General features: G+C 44.6%; 1 protein-coding gene across 1 annotated transcript; it reads right to left on the bottom strand.

Annotated features, from left to right (window-relative positions):
• Nucleotides 1-565: 565 nt before the first annotated feature.
• Nucleotides 566-17,740, bottom strand: nyap2b (neuronal tyrosine-phosphorylated phosphoinositide-3-kinase adaptor 2b). The gene is made up of 8 exons (XM_058647997.1): nucleotides 16,766-17,740; nucleotides 14,307-14,508; nucleotides 10,771-11,102; nucleotides 7,098-8,174; nucleotides 4,705-4,813; nucleotides 3,365-4,452; nucleotides 2,899-3,002; nucleotides 566-2,347 (listed from the first exon to the last, which is right to left on the bottom strand). The coding sequence occupies exons 2-8, from the start codon at nucleotides 14,483-14,485 to the stop codon at nucleotides 2,060-2,062; spliced, it is 3,177 nt and encodes a 1,058-aa protein (XP_058503980.1). The 5' UTR covers nucleotides 14,486-14,508; nucleotides 16,766-17,740; the 3' UTR covers nucleotides 566-2,059.
• Nucleotides 17,741-19,226: the final 1,486 nt, after the last annotated feature.

Here is a 19,226-nt window from a genome sequence, read left to right as displayed (position 1 = left end):
TCCATATTTATTTATTTCTCTCAACAGAACCCAAGTGACAATCAGAATACAGTACTTTTTTTTTCCTCAAACATGTTTTTTTGTCTTTCCTTTGTTTATTACGCAAAACAAGAGAACACTCAAGTGCAATAGGACAGAGGACTCTGACAGTGCGGTGCTCTCTCTACCTTTTCACAGTGCACATCTATACACAAAAAAGATTGTACATCATCATCATCATCATCATTATTACATTTCAAACCTCCACCCACCAGTGTTATGGATAGGGTAAATATGTCTTAAAACAATCATTTGTAAAGATTCATCTTGCATACAGTGTAGCTTGGCACACAAACACAGACATGCACAGCTCTCTCCCCAAACATACTCACATACATATACACACACACACACACGGACATACCATACAGAGGGACCTGTGTACAATTGATTCTCACCAGAGAGGGTTACTGCACTCTAACAGCTTGCTCATTTGTCAAACCCATACTATTTTGGCAATGTTGTCATTGCATTTTAATGTGCAAAGAGAACCAATTTTAGATGATGTAAGCAGAAGGCTGAGGTAGAGGGAGAGCGCTGGGGGAGAAGGACATGTATGTTTCCAGCCTAATTAAATGTAATGGAAGATGATGGGTAGTGCAGTTCTTCTTTTCAAACAAAGCCTCAATCACTCGTAGGCCTTTGTGCAACCCCGGTCCTTTTGACTGGGAAGAGCTGTTGCCATGGGATAGGTCCTTATGCAATTTGATCTCTAAAATGGTTGCCCGCCAATTCAGTGGAAAATATTGTCAGAGACAACCAATCACAGATGACAGTGTGCGACACACACACACACAGCCAGTCTCCTGAGCCTTTATTTCCCAGCCAATCACTTAGAACGTCCATGACACAGCTCGCTACTCCTGACATTTTCAAAAAATATATATATAAGCATAATCTTGACAGTTATTTCTTACGCAAGTGCATATGGCTATTATAATCTGCGGTAAAATTAAGAAACGCTCTAAAAGATCAGGTGTTTGATTGTACGGGCTGGTCATTGGCACAGAGCATTCACACTGCTGTGTCATGGTGCTCGCAGTGTTCATGGCAAAGTAAGGGCACTGGTACTTGCCAGCTATTGCCACCACCCCATTTTAAATAACCAAACGCCGTAAGCGCAACCACACCCATAACTTGCTTTGACAGGCTTTGGCTGGTTTTTGGAAATTATATTGTTTAAAATGTATGCTCATAATTTACTCCCTCCCCATCCCACCCTCATAGTGTATCTCATACGACGGAGACATTTCACACTTTCTTTGTCACCTACAACGATTTGACTGCTTCAAAAGGCTTTGACGTAGTGACGACACAGCTTCTTACTGTAATACACAAACTACAGAGTTTCCCCGTCTCTGTGTCCGGACCAACTGTTGTACATTCTACAACATACTGGAATCTAAAGCACGTTGACGTTGAACTCCTCAACTTACTATACGACAGTAAAAATGTAAAGTAATATAGAGACAGAATTGAATAAGTCCATTCACTTAGGTGCTGTTGAGCACAAAAAGAATTGGGCATAAGAAAATTATGCTACTCCGGTACAAGTATTTATAGATTATGCTTTGAAAATGTAAAATAAGCAAAACCAAAATAAATAAATAACTGATAATAATAATAATAACAATAATAATAATTAAAAAAAACATTAGATTGCATCTACATCTACTATTCATAATTTAAGATGCTTTTAATCCCCATCTCATTTAAAAAATATCTATTCATCAAATATCTATTCTACTAGATATATTACAAGAATCCAGTCACAGGAAATAGAAAAATATCAAATATCACCAATGATGATAAGAAAACATGACGACCTGAACGAGCAGAAATATTGCTATGGTAACCACCATTGTCCTTTGACATCATCAGCAAGTGCCATCCCCCTGGTGCTCTTATTGGCTGTCCTGATTGCCCTGATGTTGGAGGAAGGAATCAGCCTGATCCAGAGGGGAGAGGGAGTGGGTAATTAGGGGTTGTGTGGCTGGGAGGTGCAAGTGTGTTGTGACTGTCAGATGGCTGTGTCCCAAAATACAGTTTTCTGTGTGGGGTAGGGGGGAGGACGGATCTTTTTGGCCCCGCTGCTTTTCCCGCAGGCTGGGAGGACAGATGCATTGTCTTGCTTGCACTGATTCCGCTCTTGGTGCCTGTCCTCGTGTCTGTCTGGAAGAGGAGGCCTCTCCAGAAACCTCTGCAGCTGTGGGTGCTGTCTGGAACGGATCTCCGTACACAGGGTGCGCTTCCTCTCAATCTGTTCTAGCATAGTCGTATCCCCACATATCCACGGCATCTGGGGCATCTGAGGGACAGATTCGGGTGCATTCAATTAGGTGAATACAGCTTTATGTCATGGTTAATTGGATACTATGAAAGCACTGAAAATGTAAATACTCACATCGAAACAATTCACAAAGGAAGTAAAAAAAAACTCAAGCGTAAAATTTATTTATAAAGCACGTTTACACAACTGAGGCTGACCAAACTGCTGTACATAATCATGTCACTAAAACAGCAAAGACATAGAAATAGAAATGCCATATTATATTATATTATATTATTGTATACTGTATATGCACAATAAAACACAAAATCTGTTGCAATCCTAAAAATCCTTAACATCACATAAAGAAGAAAAGGTAAATGTTAATAAAAAAAAAGAACTAAGCAAACAAGTCAAGACTGCATCAAAGTAATATCAGTATTGGTAGATAAGAATGCACATAAGGATATGACATCACATTATTATGAATTCAGTTATTAACTGTGGTAAGAAGCTGACCGAGGAAGTACAATTTCAGACCTTGCTACAGGCTAAAAACACGTAAACAAGTATAGGCAACATCTGCTCACCTGACTTTGATGTGTCTCTGATACTCTCCTCTGTGGAGTTCCCATTGGTGAGGGGTTGGCAGGGACAGAAGTTGAGCGGCCGTATTTAGGTGCTGCTTTCAGATCTACAAAGCAAAATAAAACTGTTCATTTTATGAAACACACACAGATACGTACATTTTATTCAACTGGGTACTTTATGTTGTATCGTATGCTGCAATCCTGGAGGTAACACTTTATATTAGGGAACACATATTCACCATGAACTACTTACTATCATATATAAGTAGCATACTAGCCCTTTATTAGTAAATATTAAGCACGTATTAACACCTTATTGTACCTCTATTATGACATGAATTAAGATTTTCCCTAAATAAGGTGTTAATACATGCATGTTAGTAAGCACCTAGTTGATGGTGAATATGTCTTCCCTTATATAAAGTGTTACCATACTGGATCATGAATTTGAGGTCTTGGCTCTCACCATTTCCTGTTCCCATAGTCATTGGTGGGCTACCAGATGACCTCCCATGGTGAGTAGGTGTTGTTGTGGATGAATGCTGCCCTGACATTGTGCTGCCATTTCTCTCTTGTGCTTTTGATTGTTCCATGCTGTAATTTGTTTTGCTTTCTCGTCGAGGCGTGCCCTCTGATCGATAGCCTCTCTCTTTGCCATCACACCTGTACTCCATTGCAGCTGAGCCATTCAGACTCCTGTCTTTGCTGTCCCTTCTCACCTCAAGGCCAGTTTTACGCACATTTTTACTGTCCTGCTTGGGTAGAGGAGGAGGCGGAATATCTGCTCCATTGTGGCTGCTCCGCTCTCTCTCCTCGTTCTTGGACTCACAGCTGAAGACAGCTCTGTCTTTGCCGTTTGTGCTTCTGGAAGCTTCTTGTCGGGGCAGGATCTCTGGTGGCTGGTCTATTCTACCTTCGTGTCTGTGCTCCATGTTGTTCCTTACTCTCTCTTTGCTGTCAGGTCCCGGTAACAAATCGGGACGATGGTCTTTGATATCATGCCTGTATTCTGCTCCAGCTCTAACTCTGTCTTTGCTCTCCTGTCGGGGGAAAAACTCAGGTGGTCTATCTCTGCTTTCATGCTTTGAGTCCACACCATTCCTTGCTCTCTCTTTGCTGTCCAGTACGGGTAAGAGCTCAGGCGGCTGATCTAGCAGCCTTTCTCTGGCTTCATGTCTAGAGTCGACACCGTTTCTTGCTCTTTCCTTGCTGTCTTGTCTGGGTAACAGCTCAGGTGGCTGATCGAGCAGTCTCTCTCTTGTTTTACTGTCCTGTCTCAGCAAAGACTCCACGCCGTGTCCCTCGCTCCGATCTTTGCTGTCCCTCCTTGGCATCAAGTCACCGTTGCTGATGCCCCTGTCCTTGGAGTCTCTTCTTATCAAAGAGATGGTTTCCAAGGAGCTGAAGCTCCTGTCTTTGGACCCCCGTCTCATAGGGATGGGCTCTACACTGCTGCAGCCTTTGTCCCTGCTATCCCTGCGAACAGGTGGTGTTTCCACACTACAAGTGCGGTCTTTACTGTTGCGTCTGTGGGGCAGTTGCTCAACATTGTTGCTCCCTCGGTCTTTGTCTCTCTCCTTGTCTTTCGCCTTGTCTCTGTCTTTGTCTCTCTCCTTGTCTTTCCCCTTGTCTCTGTCTTTGTCTCTCTCCTTGTCTTTCCCCTTGTCTCTGTCTTTGTCTCTCTCCTTGTCTTTCCCCTTGTCTCTGTCTTTGTCTCTCTCCTTGTCTTTCCCCTTGTCTCTGTCTCTGTCCTTGTCTCTGTCCTTGTCTTTGTCTCTGTCTTTGTCTCGGTCCCTCCGATGAGACGACTCTTTGCTGTGGCGCTCTTTGGAGTCCCGCTTGGACTCCTTGCTGTGACTGTGACGTTCTTTGCCTTCGCGCTTGGACTCGCTGTGAGACTTGCTTTTGGACTCCGCTGTAAAAGAGCAGGACAAACAAATGATTGTTAATGATGCGTTCAAACGACACTATTAACAATAACTCCACAATCACATAATGTCAGTTATTCACATATGGTAGTTACTCTTGAAATATAAATAGGACATAATGGATGGCATATTCATGACATCAGTGTATAAGAAAAACAAGTTTTTTTTTTTTTGTATTATACACTACCACCAAATGTCCTCTAGGTGTCACTCAGTTCTCACTGAAACAGCTACAGGAAACCACTGTGGTGTTAGATTAATATGTGGGCTCACACACAGCTGAATTGTGCTCCTTTCATTTTACACTAATAATAGATGGCACACACACACACACACACACACACACACACACACACACAATCTGATTAGCTGACTCCGAATTCAGTCAAAATCCCTAAAATAGCTCATTCTGTCCTTTGCCAATTTACATTCCAACATGGAGTGTAGCAAATGCTGAATGCTGTCACAAGTATGTCATTTATTAAAGCATTAATGCAACTACTATAGACGACTGCAGCACCACTAAATATGTATGCATGCATATAGAGGCTGTGCCCTCTATATGGCTTGGATATGGGCTTTAACATACAGCACCATAAACGAGAATAGAGCTTCCCAGTCATGCCCACATGTGTCATACATGGCTTTCAAGTTTGTGCTAAAGCATGTGCGTATGTGTGTTTGTGTGTGTGTGTGTGTGTGTCAGTATGGCGATTAACCGGCTGGTAAGTGGGTCAGGCAGGCGAGCTGCTGCTGCTGCTGCTGCTGCTGCTGCTGCTGCCTCTATTGCCTCTGATAGGGAGAGGAAAAAAACCTCCATTCACTGTGTTAAATACGTGTGCTCATTACACGGTGTGTACTTGTAGTCAAAGAGCAACACACACACAACCTGTCATTGCTAAAGCCCCACTAACACAGGTGTTGGGATATAAAAATGTAATATTGTTTTGGACATGTGTGCCTTTAACGGGCAGGACAGGAAGTGTGAAAACAGCTCTATCAACTGAGCTTTCCCTCTCTTGATGTGCATACAGTATAAAACATATGAGACAAGGAAACAACAACAGCGTCATCAAAGGGCTGATGGGGGGGAGAGAACAGTGGGAATTCCTGGAACTTAAATGCAGCCCTTGACAATCTAATAATCACCTAAAGTATGTTGGTTATTCAACGGGGATAATTAACATAGCGGTTAATAACAAACTGAAGTGAAATCACAAGATTACATTAGTTGTAAATAACAAGAATCCATGACTTTTTTCCTCAGCTTCTACTATCTCCATACAACAGCTACACCCCAGATTCATGATTGGCTTCACAAGTGGAGTATATGCTGATTGGACAGAAGGGAGAATCTGAAATCCTCTGATCAAGGGTAGATTTGAGTTCAGAGGAATAGTTATCCCTATCAGAAGCTCAGTGGTTTGTCGTAGACTGGTGTGTCCTGAGCCGTGATTGGCTGCATTACCCAAGGGGAGGGAATCTGCAAATAAGGAACGGCGTTTTCTCCTCCTTCCTCTGTTGCTATGTTGTAGTTGCTAAGACTGTTTGGTAAGGATGGATAGGAACTCTTTGGTATATATAAATGAACTATGCTATCCTTCATGCATTTATGCCTGGTTTGAAATGTTATTAATTTACACTACATGCATTACATTTGATAATATTCAGCCTTGTAAATGACTACTTCTTCATTATTATTATTATTATTATTATTATTATTATTGTTATTAATAATAATCAACTCTTTTTGGCTGCAACTTTATATCGCTTGACCGGTGCTCATAATGACATAAACATCATCTTTTAATTGAGCAGTCCCTGCTTTCTGTCATGGTTGCATTGATTTTGGTATTGCCATCTGTATTTAAACATGATGTTTATGTATTTAAATGCAATGCTGCCTAAATGGCCTAATGCCTTGAGTAGGTTTGAGGGACCTGCTGTCTGTTAGTCTGTAATCCCCTCAGATTAAATCATATGATCTGTATCAGACCTGGCTCATGGAGTCAGAATAAATACAGTAGATTTAGATAGTAAGGTTGTTCCTTTGGGGCAACACGTGGCCAAGTGGAAAGGGACCTTGGCTTGTAACCGGAGAGTCGCCAGTTCAAGTCACCACCAGGTCAAAAGGGCTGGGGTACCCCTGAGCAAGGTACCCAACTCCCATTGCTCCCCGAAAACAAGATATCTACAAATGCAGTACTATAATTCCTGTGGCCTTTGCTTAACTTCAAGCCAAAAAATGATGAGGCAAATGTGCTGACTCACTTTCTCCAGGTTCTTTAGACTTTCGGCCACTTGTGTTTTTCTTCAGCATGTTCCTGCCTGTGGTGAACAGGTTGGTTAGTTCGTCCAGCGGGCTGGTGGGCGTCCGTGAACGCCCCGTCGACACGTTCTGCATAGAACCATGGAGTCGACCCCCGCCGTCTTGAGGTGGCGAGCCTTTGCCATGAGGAGTGGCAGAGGCGCTGCGCGGCAGTCCCCCAGGGAATGGCATTGAAGCGTCAAAGGGAGGTGTACGCATGAGGCTCAGAGGGGTGAGACAACGACCCATGCTGACAGGTGATGGACAAGCGGAGTGGCTGCGCTGATAGGAGGATGAGGAGTTTGATTTGTATAGGGTACAGGGTAGTGGAGGTGCAGAGGAGCGTCCGGAGATGGTGAGGGTCGGTGTGGCAGTGAGCTCCCTGCGGATGTGTGCAGAGGAGGCTGGCTCAGTGGAGGATGTCGGGGATTTACTGTAGGATTGGTTCTCCATCACGGGCAATTTGGTTACATCTAGAGGGGTGAGGGGAGACTCGTCTGAGTTGGGTGAACACTGTGCTGGTGCTGGTGGGAACACCAACAGGGGAGGCCGGTGAGTGAGTAAATTGGGGAAAGGTGCAGGAATGTCACAGAGGGGAATGTTTCGAGGTGTGGAGCAGCGGCTGAGCGGTTCAGGGTCATAGGGCGCTGGGGTGGGGCATGCAGAGCGGCATCCGACAGGATCGGTCCTGTACTCCATATCGTCCAGAGCTGGGTACTTCATCTCCTCGTACACCGACTCTCCTGGCTCCTCGTCTTCACTCTTAGGGGGTTCTCGTGTGCCAACATCAATCCCACCCATCTCTATATAGACGGGTTCATCTTCACAGTCGTCATTGGGACTCTCATCACTCTGCGGGGGTGAGGGGTTGCGTTCGCATGGGGAGGTGACGTAGTGGAGAGGTTTGGAGGGGCAGACCCCACTGCTCCTGTGACTCTTGATGAAGGACTCGTCGAAGGAGATGCTCAGCTGTGTGTTGGGGTTCCTCTTGGGTTTGGGTGGTGGCACCCTCCTACAGTCCTCACTGCATCCTTGAGCTGCTGGAGGACAGAGTGAGAGAACGTCTTAACACAAACCACTTTCACACTTTTCAATGTTGAATCATTTCAGACTGAAATAGTGTTGTAATGGGACCGCCGTCACTGGATTTAGCAAAAGAGTGTCATTTGTAATTCATCTTTAAATTAAACATCAGCATTAATACAAAGCCTGGGGCTGTTGATGTAGATCGACGTAAACAATACCTTGAGTCAGTTATGTGGGAATAGTTGAGGCATATGCATGTTTCTAGGTCACATATATACAGCAGTGGAGCAGTATGTGAGTATCTGGTATCTGGGTCACACACACTGTGGAACTTCTTTCTGATAGTGGTGACGTAGCATTGCAGTGTGAATCTCTTTCGATGTAATGCATAGAGGCTATGAGCAATGTCCATGTTCTCCATACTGCTGTACAGTACGTCCTGGACTAGCTGGCCATGCCAGTGCTCTCTATACTACTAGGGTTGCTCACAGCGTATTTCTAGGTCAGAGAGTCCTTTCTCTGATATGAAGGAGGGGATAAGTGTAGTTAAGAGCTGGGCCATGTCTGAAATCTTCAAACTGCGGATTTTATGCTTTCAATAATTCAGACGTCAGATGGCTCGGGCACACATGTACTTCCCATAACTTTATGACTCACCACCATCGCGACACGCATGCATGCACGTTTACACACGCACACTGCACATGCCTACACACTCACTGATGTAAATCAGGACATGCATACACACAGTGTCACGATCTATGAAGTATTCCAGTAAGCGGTCTGACTGAGGAGGTCTATTTATCGTCCTTGTTTTCTGTCCTGTCTGAATGAGTGGCTTTGAAGTATCAGATGTGAGAGTAAAGTCTTTTATCAAAAAAATCAGTGCATTTTAAATGAGAGAAAATAATTCAGTAGGATAAACAAAGGGCTATTAGAACATTTCATGTGGTTTTGCACCAGTATGTTCTGCATTAATCGAGTTCGATGCTGAATGTCACCGATGTTAATTTGCTCTGAGAATGAAATGGGCCTCTTGTCTCCAAATTCTCTTTTCATTACCACTAATTAATTGGTGTTAATAAAAGAGTTGGCTCCGTCCAGATGTGTTCCTGCTGTGTTTGCTTGTGTAATCGCTTCCTTGATTTAGTGTCCACACATGATAATAAAGTGCATCTGTGCATCTTTTCCATAATGACCACAGACATTAGGACACTAACAGGTTTGCAAGGTGGGTCATGAGATTTGTTGGAGCACTCAAGATGAATCCATCCCTCCAAACATCCTACTCTCTTCCTACTTCCTGTTCCTTCACCCCTTCTCTCTCTCTATTACTCCCTCATTTCCCCCTCCCCCTTGTAGTGGATATGTTTACCCGCAAACCCCTCTCCCTCCCTCTCCTCCTGGGGAAATTGAATCTAGGTCAATCGCTCCTCCTGAATGAATTCTATATAGACAGGCTCCGCCCCCTTCCAGCTACAGCGCCAGCTACAGAGCACGCAACCCTCCCCTCAGCCAGGGACACCCCCACACTCTCCCTCCGATTGGCTCTGAAGCCTCAGACTCCAGCATCTCTGCAGCCTGATTCGCCAAAGCTGTTCAGTGCTGCTGTGATTGGCTGTGCTGCAGGGGGTCTTCGTTTCTGTGGGATGGTTGCCGTGGTGCCCAGGAAGATCTGTGTGCACGCAGAGATCCCCACCAATGTGAGGCAGGCTGGGCGACTCCCTAAACATCACATGGGCAGCATTCAAACTGAATTGGAGTCACGGCTTTCTCCCACCTCTAATCCTCCCTGCTCTCACAGTCACCTGCCACTTAGACGGCTCTGTTCATATCAGCTATGACTTCATGCTCAGCACGTACTGTAGGCTGTGATTGAGTGTTACTATTTCTGTGGCTTGTTAAGGAAAACATTTGTCAGTCTCACAGATTCACAGCTTCTTTTTTTTTTTTTCTTTTTTTACACCACGTTGTCGTAATAATCATGGTAAGATGGGTCTGTTTTATTGCTGTTACTGACTGATATCCGCATCTCTGAATGGCGCTCGAGCAAGATTTCACCAGTAATTTACTTAAACAAAGTCTGTTATTTCATAAAGTTGCTGAACTGCACAATGTTGACTCAAATCAGACAACAACCAGCACATTACTCTCATCCATCTTTTAGATTAGTCACTCTATACGAATACATCAGTGGAAACAGTATTCATGTAGTACTAACAGCACTGAAGCCTTGGAAATCTTCAAGTTAGCAGATGGGGAACAAATGACCTGTGATTTGTTTATCTGACCGCCAACCGAGATACAGCTTACCTCCTGAAGACATTGGCAACCAAAGTTGCTCTAGTTAATTGCTTTGGTATAAAACATCCCTTCTTATGCACAATAGTTTATTTACATTTTGGTTATCACCTGATGTCATTGACCTCCATTGAACTTATCATTATTTCTGTATCAATATGCCACCACTGTATTCCACAGTGAATGAAAGTATGCAATGAATATCTGGATGTCATGTCCCTGTAGCAGACACATTGTTGAGGAGGGCACTGCGGAGAGAAACTAAATATAGCATATAGCAGTTTTGTGTAAAGTGCCACCACCACTCACCGTCACATCTCTCCCCACGGCAAGTGGACACGGGACTGTGGTCCACCGCCTCAGACGACATGCTCAGCTTGGTGGCCGGGTCCCTCCTGGGCTTGGGTGGAGGCTGCTTCCTAGAGGTTGGGCTTCCCACTTCTTCCTCTACTACACCACCACCACCACCACCCCCAGTGTTCCCCCCACCGACAGAGTGGAGGGACTGGGAGCGTATGGAAAAGCCCTGCCCACAGGCAAGGGCATGCGGGTGTGGCATGGGCATGCGTTCCTGGGGGTCAGGCATGGTAATAGAGCCTATACGCAAGTGCTTGCCTTCAGCTGCGATGTCTTCACCCGTCCTAACACAGGAAGGGACAGAGAGAAGGTACAGGAACATGTGATATGAATCATAACAGCAGGGGTTTTCTTGCAAGAGAAATATTATGATTTTCCTCCTCGTAAGCGAATCATAACTGTATGTTTGTGCTCGTCTAAAATTCCTCCAAAGGCTCAAATGATGAGATACTTGAGTTAACAACACAGATGTGTTAGTGGCATTGAAAACAGGGTCTCTCTCAGGGCAGGGTATTGATTTGAGTTTAACCCTGGTTATGACCGGAGCTGCTCACACAACCACACACAGACTGACACCGAAAAAGTCCCCCAGCCTGTACACAATCAATCCCTACAAATGGATGATTGGTCTGAATGGAGCGTTAATGATGTCTGAGTGTAGTATGGTAATGGGTGTGTGTGTGTGTGTGAGTAAATGAGTTTAAGATCTGTTTAGGGAAAAGGTTTGTTGTACAAAAGACATTTACAAAGAGTATATTATGCTCAATCTATGTTGTTCATTTATTTATCCTCACATCAGAGAAACAATTAATTGAAGGTAATGTGATTGAAGCAAATGGAAGAATTTACACATGCATTGATAAATGTCAACCCTGTGTTGCACTCTGTGTTCTGTGTTCTGTGTGTGTGTGTGTGTGTGTGAGTGAGAGAGAGAGACTTCTTGGTGTGTGGCTCTTTCCTGACTCTGGATCCCTCCTGGCCAGCTGCTGAGCAGAAGTGCTTGGTGTGGTGGGTTCACTGACCAGGGAGTTATCTTTGCTTAGCAACAGGGTACCCATAGAAACCAGAAACAAAGCCAGCAGCCTGCCACACAATAATAACAATAATAATAAAGTGCACGTGCTCGTCACAACCAATGAAACTGTAGAGATTCTACAGGAGTAGTTCCTGCTGCATGCATGCCACACTGCCAAGACCTTTAAAAGAAAATGAAAAACAAGTAAAAAAAAAAAAGTCTGTGTGTGTGTGGTGGCCGGGTGTCACTGGAGTAGTGGTGACTGGGTTATTTATAGGATATTTGCCCAGTGATTGGCTACAGGACAGACTAAAGGTGCACTTAGACCAGTAGGAGTTCACTTGTCATCAGGCAGCTCTGGTTCTCATCACTGTGACACCATGTAACACAGACAGACAGACAGACAGGCAGGCAGGCAGACAAAGACACACACACACACAAATCAAGAATACATTAGGTTGAGGGACGCTTAAAAACAATGGCTGTTTTCAGCACAAAAAGGAAGGAGAGGAGAAGGCAGCCGTTTAAAATTTGCCTGCATATGCAAATGTAAGTAAATGTGTTTAAATGTTTGTCAGCTCTATCTCAGTCAGTCGCTCTCTCTCTCTCTCTCTCTCTCTCTCTCTCTCTCTCTCTCTGTGAGTGTGTGTGTGAGAGAGAGGGAGAGAGAGAGAGAGAGAGAGACACTGTGAATAACTTCTGATGAAACACAATAAAAGAAACCCAGAGTGAGAGAGCAGCAGGCAGGAAGACCCGCCTCACTCAAACCTAGCACACAGATCTGATTGGCCTATGGCTGTTCCAGCTGTCACTAGGCAGAAAATACCTCCTGCAACTGAGCTCACACCTAATCTCTAACAGTTGTTTTTTTTTCCATTCTTCCTCCCTATTCTTAAATACCTTTGCATTAAAAAGCTCTTTCTCCCTCACAGCCACACCGTCGTTCTCACACATTAACAAATTCTATATTCCTGTTGCACACATCCATGCATGCACATGCACACAAGAAGGCATGTGTTTATTTACGCGCATGCAAGCATGGACACAATAATCTTTTCAGTTACTGCAAAAATGGGTCGTACCATTGACCTACTTGTAGGCCTCATGAAAAATCCAGTTCTTTCTTTTTTGACACGTCCTCCACTAACTGTGTATTAATATTTAAGCTTTTGGCAACAGCTTTGGGCCAGTAGAAGGAGAGCAAGATAGATGCTATGTTCCTCTGACATAACCCTGTGTGTCCCATTCACTAAGTTACTGTTTATGACTGCGTCAGACGGAGCACAGGACGTGTGTTTCTGTGACTTAGTTGTCTTCTTTTATAGGCCATGAATACAGCTGAACTCTGTCCGCTCTGATCATGCCAGCAATGCAAATGGACAATCGCAGTGGCTCCAAAAAGCTCCTGTTAAATCTCATGACCCCTTGACAGCAACGTGACAGGGTTCAAAGTGTGACTGTGTACAGTAAACCAGCTCAGAAGACGCACATCTGTCCGCACACACTCAGCATTCAAAAGACCATAGAGGGGTTTAGTGTCTGATCGACAGCTAGAACTCCTTGCACCTGCTAAAGTACATTGTGGTATATCAGAGACGGACTGTCGACACACAAACAATCATCACAGCGAACGGTTTGTCTCGCCTGCTGCATCATGACATGACTTGTTCAAGCATTTGACTGAAGAGCATGCGGTTCTTTTCAAGCAGATTTGCTGAATCCAGATTTCGGCTAACCTAACTGCTACATACAGTGTGAGGACTGTTAAAAAACAACAACACTGTTTGGCTGTAATTTTAAATGAAGACTATACATGTCTTGTTTTTGGAGCGGTGACAACATCCATGTGTTGGTCCCATTATTGCCAAGTGCATGACTCTTATTCGTTGAAGTTCTGTATAGTGCCACACAGTGGTGTGGCTGTTTGTGTTCATAACAAAATACAAAAACATGGTGCAGCAGCGCACATGACTGGTCTTGGATGACGTAGACTGGATAAAAATATTCCCTATTTATAGCTGACAGTGATACTTTGAACACATGGGATACTGTCTGTCTGTCACTGCCATCCCCCTCCATCCTTGTCCTTTTTTTTCTTTCTTTTCTGACAGCTTTCCATTTAAAAATGGAACAGCAATGACCTCAATGCAAGGACAAGTCCCAAATAAGTCCAAAAGTGGAAAAAAAAGAAAGAAAATTAATTATCCTCTTAAGATCATGGGGCGCACCAATCCACATTTGCAAACTCCAAAATATGGCAACCTGCCATTACCACAGAGACCCTCTGGCCACTTGTCCCAATTCCTTACAACCTCTTCATCAAGTGAACACAGTGACATCCTTGCAGAGCAGAGTCCCACTTGTGCGCTGTTATGAGACTTCTAAATCTACTTCACCAGTATCTACTGTACCTACTAAACCCAGATCAATATGTAGTTCTATATTTCTATATTATAAGTCGTTGTTTTTTTACCTCCTTATGGCTTCCTCCTGTTTTCTCTTCTTGTCGTTTTTCTCCTGCAGGAATGCCCTATTTCTCTCATTCCTGGCGTGGTCCAGGTTCTGAGCTACCAGGCCATTGTAGGCTCTCAGCCCATTTTCCTCAACATACTTGAAAAACCGGAGAGGTTCCTCCTCTTTGGAGCTCATCATTCTTCAAGTGGTTCCACAGCATTCTGATAGGGAAACATAAAACGAAATATTAGTGCTACTAATTTGCCCAACTGATAATATGTACTGTAGCATCACACAGCACGGCATTGGCCTGGTAGTTATACCTTCAACCTTCAGTTTTCAAGGTTAATGAAGCAATATTGCATCAGCACCACAACAAAAAACGTCACACACTGACTTTGTATGATGCTCCTATTGGTTTTTTTTAAGATTTCTGACTGTTGCTGTGTTGAGCTCATGGCCTGAAGAAAGTCCATGTTGTTGGTGAGACTTGCATCATTCCCGTGTCTGCAAGAGTAAGTGTTTTCCCTGGAGGGGTTTCACTGTGCGCACACACCACACATACACACATACACTACTTAGCTACAGTTACTCATTACCTTCAGTTACAGTTCTGGCTGTGGTTAAGTGCCGGCTGCTTGTTTTCTCAGTTGTGTTTGCACATTCTCTGGCTGAAATGACTGGCTTTCAGAGTGTCTGCATAAAAAGTGAAAAGAGGCTTTCATCTTCTGCCGTTGTAGCATGTGTTGGGCTCGGATGTGAAAATACAGGACTCCTGGGACAAACCACATAGATGAAATGAATAATCTTAATAGACTGTGGTGCGTGGATTTACACACATCGTCCTCATCTTGTTGCTGGAAATCTAAAAATAATCTTTTGAGCTTTGATGAATTTGAGTCTTGCTTGCTGCCTTTGATTTTTGTAAAAAATATACATACGGACGACATCGCTGTCGAGAGAAACAGCTTGGATGTTGCTGTGGAGAACAGCCTCTTCAATGACACATCCACATTGGTGCAATCATCCTGTGATTAACTCCTCCCAAAGGGGAATCAGTTTAAAACAGCAGTATTTGCAGCCAGTTTTGATCCAACCCCTGCATAGTGCCGCTAATGATGTTATCAGTGTGCAAGCATTTTATAGCGTGCACATGCCTGGAGACCTGTGCAACTGTGAGCAACACGGTATATACAATGTGCAACCGCCAAATGTGAATTTGGACAGTCCAGTATTGAACAAGAAGAGAACCGTGACTGTTTTTATGTAGGTCAGTGTTGTCAAATCAGCCTAAGACTCATGCCTGTTTATCTGTGAGAGTGTGAGAGTGTGCACGGCGAGGGGGAGGGGGGGTTTTGTGATATCTGTATGTGCATGTTTGTTTGTAGGAAGGCAAGGGCAGCATGGGGAGGGTTTGGAGGGCAGCCAGATGGAGATTGCAGGGCAAGAGAGAGCAGCTATTGTCTGGTCCTCCTCAGCATGCCTCTACCTTACGTCTGTCTACAAATAAGTGCAGCATGGATCCTAGGTCATTAGGTTAATCTGCCAGTTCCACTCCCATCCTTAAAACTCGTTAAGCTCTGGTTTTTACAAGTGTGGCAAGAGCCAAGTGTGGCAAGAGCCAAAAGACAGAATCACCATCTTGGAGTAGAGCTCAAATAAGGACACAGAACTCTGGTGTCAAGTGGTGGAGAGATTTTCGTGTCTGTTTATCAGGTCTTATCATCTCAGAGATGTGAGGCTGTGAGAAGGGAAATAAATCTTGGCTTCTTGAGAGGAACAAGGTGTACCAGTTAGATGTGTTAAGGGCACAGCAAAGGGAATGCACAGTTCAAATAGTGTTTGAGCTGAATTAATCTTGCCTGCCTAATCCCTGTAAGCCTGCTGCAGCTCTCTGCACTGGACTCGGCATGCTTATCGCACTGTTTTTACCAACCAAGCCTTTCACAGTGGATTGTCCTCCAATAACTCATTGCTGTACAATGTTCTTTATTTATTTATTTAACTCTTGATTTATAAAACACATTTGCCTCCTCTATTCTCATCTCCCTTCCGAGGCCCCAGTTGACATTTGCTTCAACAGTTGGGACACAAGGCTTGCACTTTGCCTTTTGTAAGTAAATGAAGGTGACGTGGTATTTCTGTTAGAAGGCAACCATGTCACGGGAGAATGGCAGCATGAATATTGTAGAGGCACAAAGTCAAAAAGATTGCAAGGCTGACAGTCCGTTGGCAGCACAGATGGGCGCAAAGCAATGCATGCACACACACACACACAAACACAAGCATCAGTGCAGTACTGTGGACCAAGTACAGGTTAACCTGTGAATACAGTAAACACATTTTGCAGCTCTGCTTTGTGATTTTTACGGAAACTTGAGTAGAGAATTTTCTATTATGATGTGTATGGTAAACATATTTGCCTGTCTGTGAGTCATGAGTTGTTGTGTATGAGTAAGTGTGATAATGCATACTTACAATGGGGCTGTGTCCCTGCAGGTTTGTCAACCAATGTGTATTCTGTGTCCCAGTGATGAGTCCAGTGCACGCTAGAGAACTCTGAACTATGCTGGAGCACCAGTGCACAATTCCACTTAAATCCACATAGACTTCCATCCATTGTATGGTCCAACTGATTGGCTTGCTAAAAGGAGTCCCTGTGACCCAGTGTTATTCTGGTGCTAGATGGGTGCTCGGTCCATTGGGTGTGCAGCCCATTGCCTCCTCCCTTGGCCAGAAACGGGAGCTGCAGCCCCTCCAGTCCAGATGTGGTCAAAGTCCAAGCCAGGTGCCAGCTTCACTGTTCCACACATCTGCACATTCTAGAGATGGCAGAAAGATGCAGCATAGCAACAGCCCACACCTGCCACTGCCACTGCAAGCACGACACAAAAACACACTAACACCCCCTCACATTAAACTGCTCCCGCAGTTGTAGTCCAAACACTCACAGGCTCTCTAATGTGTCCCCTACAGACTGTCTTTTCTCCTGCTGTCATATGTCCAAATGTACAGATTGTCTCACAAGTGAAAGGGATCCTCACTTGCAATGCCCTGAAGCAGAGTGGTGTGTATTTCCAGGGATGGCATACCCAGCCAGCTTCCTCTGTCCTGCTCAGTCACACAGGTTGGTATAGTCAGGTTGAGCTTTATCAGATGACACCGGGCTTCCCAACTGCAGATCACCACAAGAAAAACACGCCCACTGCCTACTGTAGCCTCCTTCCACTACAGCGTCATCCTCTCTCTCTCTTCCTCTTTCCTTATCCTGAATGCGATTTTCTGTCACTGAGTGCTTCCTAACTCATCCTAATGAATACTCAAACCCCAGCCTGTTTCTTCACTTAGTCTTTTCATATCTCAGTTCATGTCTTGTGAGCCTCCGATTCCCAGGCTGCACTCTAACGGGAGCCTGAATGTGTTTTTCTTCTTTCAGCACCACGGAGAGCTCACTCTGTCAGAGGGTGAAGGTGGGGTGGGGGATGAGTGGGTGGGCACACTCAGAGAGGGCCAAGTAGAGTGATGGGGGGGTGAGTGGGAGGAGTCACTGGGTTGCCAGGGTGTGACCTCATTAGACGCTTCCACCTCTCTTCCCCCAGCAACCACAGCGCTCCCCCTCTCTGTCCCCCCCCCCCCCTCTCTCACAGATCGTAAACAAGACCATGACATAAAAAAAACACTTGCAGTGAATACACCATGTTTCTCTCAAGTGCATTCATTACATGTACAGTAGGCAAAACAATGCACAACAACACAAGGAGGAGCATGAAAAGCATGAAAGCCAACTACATAAAAAGGGAAAACAGCGCAGTGCAATTTCCAATACACACAATGTTGATGCAAGATTATAATATGTTTGCATAGGCAAACAAAGCCAGGCAGACCTGCTCCCAGTGGTCACAAAAATGAAGGGGATGAAAGCAGGGACAGAGTTGAATCTGAGTTGCAAGTATGTCAGGAGGCTACCGCTGTTCTTGTGTACACTTGCTTGACTGACTGGGGAGTGAGTATTGGTTTCAGTCGCACTGTCAGTTGTTTACGTGATGGGACTGCCTGGCATGTGGCGTAGAAGCAGAGGTTGAGGTAGGATGAGCAGTGCGGGTGGGGTGATGGGACTGGGTTTGCTAGGATGGATTAACACTGTCGACACAAAAGGATTAGGGAGCAGAGATCTGTTGTTTTCATCAACCCTTCCCTCCATTTCTTTTAACCCCCCTCACTTTCCCCCTCCCTCCATCCGTCTCGCACTTTGCGGGTGGAGTGGGAACGGTTCGCTGGAGTAGGAAGTCGGAGGCACTAAAATTAGGTTTCTGTTTAGGCTGGGGGAGCCAAAATGAGCAATAACACACACACACAGTGAGTTCAGGATGCATGCGATGAACCTCAGTGCAGCACTGCATATGATTATCAAAAAAAAAGTAGTGGGAAGGTAAAAAAGTGTGGCATCAAACAGTGTTTCTCTACACATATTTCAAACGCTTTTCCTCATAACAACATGTGCTATGATCTGACTGAGATAAATGCTCGGTCAAAAGGTATAGTCGCCCCCGCCTTTTTCTGCCCATTGTGAGGGATGTGCTAGACTGGTCACGCACAAAGCAAGTCACTCTGTCCAGACCAATTCAGCACATGCACACATAAACACACACATGTACAACAAAGACCCCCTTCTGACCTCGGTGCAAAGTCTATGTGTGCAATCTCAAAGAAAGTGTTTAGAGCCCATCTGAGTTCAATGAACACAGACAGTACGGGTGATCAAAGGTCAATTAGATTAAACAAAATTGTTCCACCTATAGGCAACAGGGCTTTGTTTTGTGAGGAGTGGAGGACACTCCCTCAGGGACAGAGTGGGAGATGAAGTCAGACACAATGGCTGCAACATTTTGTGCTGCACACACATAGGGAGGCATCCAAACTACCTAATAGCCCAAATATT

Source organism: Solea solea, chromosome 1 (assembly GCF_958295425.1).
Source record: "Solea solea chromosome 1, fSolSol10.1, whole genome shotgun sequence".
Lineage (NCBI taxonomy): Eukaryota > Metazoa > Chordata > Actinopteri > Pleuronectiformes > Soleidae > Solea > Solea solea.
Note: the sequence above shows the minus strand (reverse complement) of the source record. Positions and strands in the feature narration are given on the sequence as shown.

Bases quoted from the DNA above. Each gene is read 5' to 3' on its own strand.
- nyap2b (XM_058647997.1), bottom strand. From the start codon at position 14,485: ATGATGAGCTCCAAAGAGGAGGAACCTCTCCGGTTTTTCAAGTATGTT. The intron at 4,453-4,704 runs GTCTCATCGGAG...AGACCGAGGGAG, and splicing joins GAGCGCCACAGCAAAGAGTC to CAACAATGTTGAGCAACTGC. The intron at 3,003-3,364 runs GTGAGAGCCAAG...TTTGCTTTGTAG, and splicing joins GACTATGGGAACAGGAAATG to ATCTGAAAGCAGCACCTAAA.